The sequence below is a fragment of the Oncorhynchus tshawytscha genome, linkage group LG02, assembly GCF_018296145.1.
Source record: "Oncorhynchus tshawytscha isolate Ot180627B linkage group LG02, Otsh_v2.0, whole genome shotgun sequence".
NCBI classification, from domain to species: domain Eukaryota; kingdom Metazoa; phylum Chordata; class Actinopteri; order Salmoniformes; family Salmonidae; genus Oncorhynchus; species Oncorhynchus tshawytscha.
This window is the reverse complement of record NC_056430.1, coordinates 22,277,587-22,289,822: the sequence shown is the minus strand read 5'-3', so window position 1 is coordinate 22,289,822 and position 12,236 is coordinate 22,277,587. Positions and strand designations below refer to the sequence as shown.

Genomic DNA, 12,236 nt, shown 5'->3' with positions numbered 1-12,236 from the left:
GGGCTGGGATCTTGGGGAGGTCGGTTCAGACCTGATTACTGACCTCATGTACTGAGTCTGTGTGAGTTCCGGAGGTTCAATACGTGGTACTGCCGATGAGGGGATGTGAGGGTGTGATAGTGAGGGTTGTGGTAGGCTCCAGTTGTTCTCTTAGAGTGTGGATGGTGGTGTCTCTGTGTTGTAGCAATTATATGACTGCTGACAACTCCCTTTGTAGCTACTCCCTGATGTCAGCTACCTCTCTCCTCATGATGCTCTAGACCGTTGCCAGCTTCTCTCTCAGCCCCTCCTTATCCTGCCTCAGAACAGTCACCTCACCACACAGCTCATTCACCTCTACATCCAGTAGGGAGATACTCCCAAAGCCTGGAACATGTTGTCGCTCTCCATGTCTGCAAGAGTGGCTTGGTTAGATATGAGAGTGTGGGACTTTAGGAATTAACTGATTTCTCATCAGTCTTCTGATTAAAGTGTAGCAGTTAGTGTCATTCTCTTTCAAGGTGTCTGTTAGCTCTTTCAGTGATGTAAACTCTTGTATATATAGAGGATTAGTACAATGTCTAGGCCATTGAATCGTTACAGTGCCATTGTTGTAGGCATTAATGGTGAAGAGTCGATTATCAGGCTCCTGTTCATGAAATACCAAGATTTGTGGACCATTAGTGATTTATCTTTTTCCAACATGGCCAAAATACCTACATGTGGCAGAATACCAAGCAGCAGTATGCTGTAAGACAGGCTTTGGTTTTCCGATGTATATATTTTGAGGTTGGGTGTTAGCACGGTAGAGCATGGGGCGCACCAATTGGTGTCACCTCATTAGTCAGTATGTGTTACACCTGTGTTGGTTTGTCATCTCGTTAGTGGGAAGATGTTTCACCTGTGCTGGCCCAGGTTATATTTAAGAGTGGTTGGCCAGGCACTCCAGTTGTTTTGAGAGATGTGGAGAGTTAACACCTTTAGTTGGCACGGCTGATTTTAATTTCTAGACAATCAACCTTTTATCTGCTCTTCCCTGGTTTTGTTTTGCTCCACTTTTTGGTTTGCTTCCTCACTTTAAGTTTGGTATGGGGTTTTATTTTATTTGCCTGTTCTTGGGCAAATTTAGTGGGTGCTCAAGGTGGGTGTCTTTTAGGTCCCAGTTGTTGCTAGACAACTTTCAATGGACACCCCCATGAGTGTCTTTCACAACTCCTCCTAAAACCCCATTTGTTTGGTTGTTGTCAGTGACTTTTAGTTTCCGTTTGAGTAACAATTTATGGTTTTCTTGCTGGGGAACATGGCATCTGTAAAGAAGAGCACGTCAGAGATTGTATTATCTCCAATTAGAGTATAATCAGTAAACAATGTCTCTGTATTTTTCCCTCTTAACTTTTGTTTGATGCTGTTTACAATGTCCAGAGTTCTGTTCAGCTGTTAGATTAAATGAAATGGGCCAAGTTCCTGTTACTATTGCCATTTGTTATTTTTAGAATTTGAGCATTGATGCAAGCAACTTTGAAATAAGGATTTTTTTTTATAATAAGAAATGTTAGGATACCATGAAAAGTTGGGATACCATGAGTATCCAAACTATAGTTTATTTAACTTAACTAGGCATGTCAGTAAAGAACAAATTCTTATTTACAATGACAGCCTACCAAAAGGCCTCCTGCGGGGACGGGGGCTGATCGTTAGGTAAACCAATAGATGCCAAGTCTTTCAGTGCATGTATCCTCCAAAGATGGAGCGGGACAGTTCATGGCTTGATCAGAGGAAGGTTGGTCAGGGGGATGGTTGAAGAGTCTGGTGACGATCATAGAGGGCTACTCTGGGAACCACTGAGTTGTGTAGCTACTGCACTAATGAAAATATCAAGCTATTAAATGTGTAATTTAGGGCAATTAACACTGTTCACACCAACTACGATGTCCAGAATCATCCTACCTTATGTGCTTGTTTAGATTGTTTCCTTTTCAATGCCTTGTACTGTCGTTCCTTTAGAAATCTTTCAGAAACCCTCCAAATCAATTCCTTTTTCTGTTGGTTTTATCCTCTTTCTCCTTGTCCTCATGTCCTAGTCCCTCAATCCTGCTCTTGTTGTTTCTTGCCAGATCAAGTAGACTAGCAAGCTTGCATAGCCAGGTTGATCAATCTCAATCAATCTTCTCAAATGAAAAATAGCTCCAAAAACTAAATGATTGAATAATTTTAAGAATGAGGAGGAGCCTAACTGCTGCTGCTCAGATGGGGTTGAGGTGATTGGGGTAATATGTACATATAGGTAGGGGGGAAAGTGACTAGTCAATCAGGATAGATAAGAGTAGCTGCAGTGAGAGTATGTGTGTATTGGAGTGTAGTGTGTGTGTAGAGCCAGTGCAAGACGGTCAGTGCAACAACAAAAAAGGGGGTCAATGCAAATAGTCTGTGTAGCCATATGATTAACTGTTCAGTGGTCTTATGGCTTGAGGGTAGAAGCTATTCAGATAGACTGTAGGCTGCTACAGACAGGGAAATAATGGTACAGGTATAACTCACAAGATATACATCTTAACACTAAATATATAGATGTTACAGTGTAAAACCATAGTGTAAAACAAATATGGGAGCTGTACTTTAAGAGTTGTTTTGTACAAAACTGTTCAAACCACAATGGTGAGATAATTAGCTGATGGGTAAATACCGAAGTAATATTGTAATGCTTGCATGACCTCAGGATACCAACAGGTTCAGTGTTTGTGAATAACTTTTATCTCAATCCCAAACAAAAGGGTGCACCTCTCCAATACAGGTAGTGTTTGTCCATAAGATGGCAGCATTGGGCTAGCTAAGCTTAAGATTTTGAAGCATTGATAGTACATTATACTGGATGGTGGATCAGAAGACCTGATAACACACAATAGCCCATGGATGCACAATGTTCAGAAGTGGGCACATAGTGGGCACACCTCATAGTGATTATAATTGGTACCCAAAGGTCATAACGGTAATGAATATGAAAATAACCTCTCACTCAATGTCAACAAAACAAAGGAGCTGATCGTGGACTTCAGGAAACAGCAGAGGGAACACCACCCTATACACATCCACGGGACAGCAGTGGAGAAGGTGGAAAGTTTCAAGTTCCTCGGGGTACACATCACTGACAAACTGAAATGGTCCACCCACACAGACAGTGTGGTGAAAAAGGCGCAACAGCACCTCTTCAACCTCAGGAGGCTGAAGAAATTTGGCGTGGCACCTAAAACCCTCACAAACATTCATAGATGCACAAACGAAAGCAACCTGTCGGGCTGTATCACCACCTGGTACGGAAACTGCACCGCCAGCAACTGCAGGGCTCTCCAGGTGGTGGTGCGGTCTGCCCAACGCATAATCAGGGGGAAACTACCTGCCTTCCTGGACACCTACAGCACCCGATGTCACAGGAAGGCCTAAAAGATCATCAAGGACAACAACCACCCAGGCCATTGCTTGTTCACCCCGCTATCATCGGGGTGAAGGTGAGGTTAGAACAGGTGCATCAAAGCTGGGACCAAGAGACTGAAAAACAGCCATCAGACAATTAAATAGCCATCACTAGCACATTAGAGGCAGCTGCCCTATACATAGACTTGAAATCACTGGCCACTTTATAATTGGAACACTGGTCACTTTAATAATGTTTACATATTGTGCATTACTCATCTCATATAAACTCAGCAAAAAAAGAAACATCCCTTTTTCAGGACTCTGTCTTTCAAAGATAATTCTTAAAAATCCAAATAACTTCACAGATCTTCATTGTAAAGGGTTTAAACACTGTTTCCCATGCTTGTTCAATTAACCATAAACAATTAATGAACATGCTCCTGTGGAACAGCTTACAGACGGTAGGCAATTAAGGTCACAGTTATGAAAAAGTAGCACACTAAAGAGGACTTTCTATTGACTCTGAAAAACACCAAAAGAAAGATGTCCAGGGTCCCTGCTCATCTACGTGAACGTGCCTTAGGCATGCTGCAAGGAGGCATGAGGACTGCCGATGTCGCCAGGGCAATAAATTGCAATGTACTGTGAGACGCCAAAGATAGCGCTACAGGGAGACAAGGCCTCTAGAAGTGCAAGTGATATAAAACACAAAATATTCATTAATATGCTGTAATGTTTGCAAACACTTTACCTAGAAGGCAACCTGCTTGCACCAATCCTTTGTAATTACAGTAAAATACTGTGGAAACACAAACCCCTCCCATCAACCAATTTCATTCATCCATTCATTCAATAATTCTGATTAAGGTAGCATTTACTTTTTTTCTTGCAATTTTCTTGCAATTTTCTTGCAATTCTATACATTTTATCCATGTCTAATGTGCATTCATGTGATATTTGAGTGACTCCAACATTAAAACATCACAACAAAATCTATGGGCTAAAAAAACCTAGCTAACAAAAAACATTAGCATTAACATTTCTGACAAGTTATACATAGCTCTCTAAGGTATGCAATTGTAACAGTACAGCTTCTGTCCCTCTCCTCGCCCCTACCTGGGCTTGAACCAAGGACCCTCTGCACACATCAACAACAGCCACCCTCGAAGCATCGTTACCCATTGCACCACAAAATCCACGGCCCTTGCAGAGCAAGGGGAACAACTACTTCAAGGTCTCAGAGCGAGTGACGTCACCCAATTGAAACGCTATTAGCACGCACCACCGCTAACTAGCAAGCCATTTCACATCGGTTACACAATGAATGACATGACAAGAGGAAAACTGATAATGCACTTCCCAATTTCGAAATCTACTATTACAACTTTCAAGAGTAAGTTGTTTGGGAACCACTGTGCTAAGTAATTACAGAATATCAATGAATATTTGGTGTTATATCACTTGCACTTAATAGAGGCCTTAACAAAGGCTTCCAAACATACAGCAACTACAGGGCAAAACAGGTCATGGCAAAATGCTCAACCAATAAAAGTTTACGAATTGCTACCACTCTAAGCTCACTCCTATACATTTTCAACTAAATAAAGGTTAAATAAAGGTTAAATAAAAATTGATATCCATATATCAGTTAAAATGTTACAGCATTCTCACTAACTGGTACAACAAATATAGCCTCTTACAAAGCACACCTCTAAATAAGTTAATGAACCAGAAACAACAATATCTGTTTTTGAAGCAAAAGTTTTTTTAATACATTTTTTACCCCCTTTTTCTCCCCAATTTCGTGATCATGATCTTGTCTCGTCGCTGCAACTACCCAACAGGCATGGGAGAGGCGAAGGTCAAGTCATGCGTCCACCGTCACATGACTCGCCAAGCCGCGCTTCTTAACACCCGCTCGCTTAACCCGGAATCCAAAGTGTCGGAGGAAACACCGTTCAACTGACGACCTGAGTCAGCCTGCAGGGGCCTGGCCCACCACAAGGAGTTGTGGAGCGCAATGAGCCTAGTAAAGCCCCCCCACCCGGTCAAACCCTCCCCTAACCCGGATGATGCTGGGCCAATTGTGGGCTGCCCTATGGGACTCCCGGTCATGGCTGGTTGTGACAACCTGGGATCAAACGCCAGGCTGTAATGATGCCACAACACTGTGATGCTGTGCCTTAGATCGCTGCGCCACATCGGAGTCTGACACAAAAGGTTTTTGATGCTCCAAAAATATGGTATGTTACTGTAATCTGGGGTGTAATTACAGTACAATTCTTTCCCTGTATTTTCCCACAATTCACTACAATTTACAGTATGCTGTAGTAAAACGTGTCACACAGTATTTCACTGTTGATAATACACAATTTCCCTTTATACATTTTGCCTTTACAGTGTATGTAAATTCCTTGGTTTCTCAACCTGCCAGATAGGTGTGCTTGCCAGGAAGGCTTTTAGCCTGTCATTTATAGTTAAAACATTGGGATAGCACACAGTGAATGCCCTATGAGCAACTAAGGCAGTGAAAACACAATTCATACATAGTTGCCAGTATTGTTTTTGGTGCAGCAGCTGCAACACCACAGTGAGGTGGTTTTCCAAGTATATAAATCAACTCATGACTGAACCTTCTACACTACATTGTATCATGAACAGAAAGTGGGTCTAGCATGGCCCCTCCCACACAACCTGGCCTCAGAGCATTTCATATTATTCTGTACATAAATCCGAAACACTACATTTAGTATGATATGTTATATTTCGTATGGTACATATTAATTTGTGGTGTCCATCACCAATTTCATATGATATGTTACGAATGACAATTTGGATTATATGTTATGAATTTGCAAATGTCCAATATGTTACAATTTTGCAAAACCTACAATGTGTTAAGAATCTGCAAAAAATATATACTTTAGCTAGCGTGCTAGCTAGGTGGCTAACATTATCTAGCTTCCTAATGTTAGCTGGGTTACGGGTTAAGTTTAGGAGTTATGTTAAAGGGTTAAGGTTAGGGGTACGGTTAGCTAAAAGAGTTAAGGTTAGTGTTAGGGGAAGGGTTAGCTAACATGCTACGTAGTTGCTAAGCAGTTGCAAATTATCTCAAAAGTAGTAAGTAGTTGAAAAGGTGCTAATTAGCAAAAATTCTAAAGTTGTCCGTGAGGAGATTTGAACTCGCAACCATTGGGTTGCTAGATCTTCTCGCCCAGACTTAACCATTTGTCTTATGTAACCATACCAAACGTAACATATCATACTCATTCAGGGTCCCGGTTTTATGTTTACTAGAATAACGACCCTGGGTTTATAAGCTCGGACATCGACTCTGCCACTTGAGCATGCTTTTGGGACACAGTCGATAGCGCGCTGGACTTCGGGCTAGATGGTCGGGGATTCGAGGCCTGCTCTATGCCTGTTTCATTACATTGGTGTCAGAAGTGGGATCAGACCATGCATCCATGACACTGCGTGTGCTTGGCCAGTGAGCGCGTTCCTATAAGACGTAGAGTCGCAAGCTAGCGTGAGGACGAGCTCTTTGAAAGGAGGAATTAGTGTAACGACCCTGGGTTTATAAGCGCGGATATCGACTCTGCTGCTTGAGCATGCTTTTGGGGCACAGTCGATCGTGTGCTGGATTTCGTGCTAGAAGGTTGAGGGTTCGAGGCCTGCTCCCTGCTGTTTCATTACACTATGTTACGTCTAGTGTATGAGACCAGGCTGTCCCACGTCGCAGCTGTCAGGGAGCTTTCGCCCTTAATAGCTCAATGGTTGTGCTAGAAGCAATAACACATAGAAACTCACTTAGCCTAGAAATGCCAAGGTTATCTGTAGCATGTTTACCATATAATATATCGTAACTGTTCCTAAAAAGTCAGTTTATTTGAGTTTAAATGAAAGATTCCAAAGGGGTCTGTGGTTAAAATATCAATTATTTTGCAGAGCCTAAATTCAGCAGACTGTCCTTCCAAATCGGCCCCAAGAAACTATTGCATGTCACTGTCACATTACATTATTACCTTTGTCTGATAAACACCAGTAATCCTGGTAGCACCAGGTAGGCTATAGGAATGAATTGTCAAGCTTTGATCACATATTGCAAACTAAATGTACACTTCATCCTATGAAACTATACTGCCTATGTTGAATGAATGGACTTGTACGACTGAGTGGAATCAGCTTCAAATTAAATAGCTGCTCATAGGCAATAAATAACATCTGTTTGTCAGTGTGGTAAAACAATCTGTCGTGAATGTCAATCTTCAAAACGTCTACACTGTAGGTCGTATCGTCGTCACTATAAGGTCATTTTTCAGCGTCAAAACAACACATTGCCTATGACATCTACACTTGTTTACGTCTTCCCGAAAAGCCCATACGTCATTTTCGGTTGGCTATTCACAGCCCAGTTTTAGTCGAATGTATGCATGCATAGCACATAATAAACCTTATTATCTAAAGTCCAAATTCCTTACCCGTCAGATCCAGATTCTGCGTGCTTTTTGAACGACTGGAGCCTCTCATCATCCCTATTTAGTTCTGGTGTAGCCTACGTTGCGTAGAGGTTGGTTGTGGTGTGTGTGCGTCTGATGTGAGAGGGGCATTCACACGGAAGAAACGTGCCGCAGCCAGTTGAGGTCTAGAGCTGTGCGATACTGTGATGCATGTAGTCTATGCATGCACACACCCACTTCTGCTGGATTGCTTCAGAGTGATTGGGATTCCTCTGTAAGAGGCTCCGGCTGAGTTACTATCCAGCTTCTCAAAATGAACATATTTGAACACATATGATATTTGTCTTATTGTTCACACTGTGTTTCAGCTTGGGCCAGGAAATCAAATTATATCACAAGACAGTCAGGTAGGAGTTTAGGACAGGTGACTGATTTTGTGTAGCCTACTGAATAATGTGTAAAATGTCCTTAGCCTGCTGCATTGAATGAGTTACAGGCTATATATAGACTGAGATGTAGGCCAAGGTCTTCCAGTGAGTCTAAGAACTCATTTATTTAAGTTTCCTCTGGGAGATTGTGTTTACCATAGATGGGATCTGAATGAACACATTTTCAGTGCAATACACCTGAAAGTTAAGCTGCTGTAGCCTAATCTGAATTTTACGATGACATAGCCTATTGATTTAGTAACGACACTAAATTAGCTATATGGGTTAAGTGGACACACACGCACACACACACCTAACATTGTGACCCAGCAGCCCAGCAGAGATAACAGTGCAGCACGTGACCCGCCTTTGTGGACTGAAGATCGAGAGAGAGATAATTGCAGGGTGCTGTATGTGAGCACAAGATCTAAGGGTAGATAAATGAGGGGGTCATCATAATGGTGAGAGGGAAAGACACATATGGTAAAAGGCTGATAGGAAGAGATAGAGCAAGTTAGAGAGAGTGATATAAGGGCCACTGTGCACAATGATGGGGTGGCAGGGTAGCCTAGTGGTTAGAGCATTGGACTAGTAACCGGAAGGTTGCAAGTTCAAATCCCGTGCTGACAAGGTACACCACAAATCTGTTGTTCTATCCCTGAACAGGCAGGTAACCCACTGTTCCTAGGCCGTCATTGAAAATAAGAATTTGTTCTTTAACTGACTTGCCTAGTTAAATAAAGGTTTAAAAAATTTCTTGACTCCTCACCACGTCTCCATAAGACCATAGCGATTAGCATCCCTTCGTTCCACCTTTTCACCTTTCACTTCATTCTACATATCCCCCTCCCACACTCTAGCCTCTGGCAGCATTCTGTGTCCAGGGCTGGCTAAACAGGCTGTGTCCAGACCAGTCACTGCTGGAGGCACAATAAATACCACCCATACCCAGTGGCGACCCATCATTCAGGGCAGGTGGGGCACAGTTACATTAGAAGTGCCCATCCAAGAAGGCTCAAGGTCATTGGCCACAGATACAATGACGTCAAATCACGTTATATCTACAGTAGATTTGATAAGACTGATCATGTCAACATCATACTTACAAAATCTTAGCAAGCAGTCATCCTCATGAATCAAGTTGACAATCTACTGGCAAATCCTTTTTAATCCTTGTCATAGTAAGAGAAATAATGAAGATAAATTATAGATAAAATGTATCAGTGCTCATTGGCCACTGGACATAAACATTACACAACAAGTTGAAATTCGCAAATTCAACAATAACTGGTTTGGAAGGAATCAGTGGCTACCTGCAAGCATTGCAAAGCAATCATTAGCCTGCTATTCAGTGGAGTGGCTGTGTGGTCCCAAGTCTAAGATTAACGGTCTCTTTTCCTAGTTTTAAATTATAAACATTCAACATTGGCCATGCTGTTAATGAAGCAAAACAACTGTTAACTTGGAACTGCAAAATCTGATATTAGTGAGTTCCAGAAAACGGTGAACTCGGGGAAAAACGAGCTACGACTGGGAAAATAGGTTTTGAACTTTCCTCTAACTCGGAATTGTAAATTGGGAACTCTGACCTCTTTCTAGAGCTATGACCTGAAGATCACTGACGTCATCGTGCTTGAAAGCACCATAAATCCAGAGAATGCCAGACTTTGATGACAAAGTTGATGACAAAATTTGCCCATGAAGGACCGCCACGCCTCCTTCTTATTCAAGTGAGCACGGCTCAACAAGTTGAGTCCAACAGTGTATTGTATGCTGCTGCGTAAATTATGTAATATTCCAGGGAGATACCTATACTTTAGCTAAGAAAGTAATACTAAGTGTATGTTGTGTAATAAACTGTTAGTAGCCAATGTGCTACACCCTATTAAACTGGTCTATTTTCACCTCTAAATTTCGCCTCCTGTTCTAACTTGGTGGTGCACATGTAGCCTATAACCTGTTTTTGAGAAATGTAATCATTGAATATTGTAAGATCTTTCATTGTCTCGTTTGTCACTGTTTGTCGCCGTTATAGTGCAATTTACGTATTGTTTAGTGTTGTATAGTGGCTTTGCTGGCATGCCTCCCACTTTTTTTTGCCCCACCAAGATTTACATGCTAAAATCGCTACTGCCCATTCCAGCCTCCTGCTCTAATCATGCATCTGCTGCCATGACTGTAGTGAGCAAGCTAGTGGCTGTGGAGGAGCTGCTTTGAAGTGAAATCATAACCAACAAATGCTTTATAACAGAGTTATAAAGTTTAACAGGCTAAGTTCTTCATGCCAGTCACCATCTTCTACCCTAGACTGTTTTCATAATCCATTGTGACATGGTAAATGTGCATTTTTATTACGAAGTACATTCTTGTCACACATGAAGAAAAAATGCAATATGTTCTGTTTTATTACTATGTATTTTACTTCCATCCAACAAAATGTAAAGGATAAAACACAGACTGTTGAATGGCTAAATGAAGTAGCATACTATCTGTGAACTGTCACTCGAACATTCCTTTTCTGCCCTAATTCCTCTGGTGTAGAAAGTTAGATCTGAGAATGTCAGTGAAAATATCCATGAGAAGCAAACAACAGCTGTGAGGTCATGATCTGTTTGAGCCAAATATAAGCATGGCCGATATCCCATATTAACAACAGCACAGGCAAACACAACTACACCGAACAAAAATATAAACGCAACATGTTTCATTAGGTGAATTAAAAGTTCCCCAAAATTTTCAATAAACACAAAAAGCTTATTTCTCACAATTATTTTGCACAAATTTGTTTACAACCCGGTTCATTTTTCTTTGCCAAGATAACCCATCCACTTGACAGGTGTGGCATATAAATAATCTGTTCAAACAGCATGATCATTACACAAGTGCCCCTTGAGCTGGGGACAATAAAAGGCCACTCTAAAATGTACAGTTTTGTCACACAACACAATGCCATAGATGCCTGAAGTTTTGAGGGAGCGTGCAATTGGCATGCTGACTGCAGGAATGTCCACCAGTGCTGTTGCCAGAGAATTTAATGTTCATATCTCTACCATAAGCCACCTCCAATGTCATTTTAGTGAATTTGGCAGTACATCTAACCGGCCTCACAACCACAGACCACGTGTATGGCGCCGTTTGGGCGAGCGGTTTGCTGATGTCAACGTTGTGAAAAGATTGCCCCATGGTGGTGGGGTTATGGTATGTGCAGGCAGGCATAAGCTAATGGAATTTAATCAATGGCAATTTGAAAGCACAGCGATACTGTGACGAGATCATGAGGCCCATTGTAAGGCCCATTTTTCTTAAGGCATCTGTGACCAAGAGATACGATGGCTTGCGAAAGTATTCCCCCCTTGACATTTTTCCTATTTTGTTGTCTTACAACCTGGAAATAAAATTGCTTTTTTGGGGGGTTGTATCATTTGATTTACACAACATGCCCACCACTTTGAAGATGCTAAATGTTTTGTATTGTGAAACAAACAAGAAATATGACAAAAAAACTGAAAACTGGAGCGTGCATAACTATTCACCTCCCAAAGTCAATACTTTGTAGAGCTGCCTTTTGCAAAAATTACAGCTGCAAGTCTCTTGGGGTATGTCTCTATAAGCTTGGCACTTCTAGCCACTGGGATTTTTGCCCATTCTTCAAGGCAAAACTGCTCCAGCTCCTTCAAGTTGGATGGGTTCCGCTGGTGTACAGCAATCTTTAAGTCATACTACAGATTCTCAAGTGGATTGAGGTCTGGGATTTGACTAGGCCATTCCAAGACATTTAAATGTTTCCCCTTAAACCACTCAAGTGTTGCTTTAGCAGTATGCTTAGGGTCATTGTCCTGCTGGAAGGTGAATCTTCATCCCAGTATCAAATCTCTGGAAGACTGAAACAGGTTTCCCTCAAGAATTTCCCTGTATTTAGCGCCATCCTTCAATTCTGACCAATTCCCCAGTCCCTGCC

General features: G+C 41.8%; 1 protein-coding gene across 1 annotated transcript in view; it reads right to left on the bottom strand.

Annotated features, from left to right (window-relative positions):
• LOC112219450 (6-phosphofructo-2-kinase/fructose-2,6-bisphosphatase 4) overlaps positions 1-8,025 on the bottom strand; it is a 35,779-nt gene extending 27,754 nt beyond the window's left edge. Inside the window, exon 1 of the mRNA XM_024380725.2 lies at positions 7,872-8,025. Within this exon, the coding sequence (XP_024236493.1) occupies positions 7,872-7,923 (52 nt within the window). The 5' untranslated portion in view covers positions 7,924-8,025. The remainder of the gene's footprint in view (positions 1-7,871) is intronic.
• Between the last annotated feature and the right edge of the window lie 4,211 nt (positions 8,026-12,236).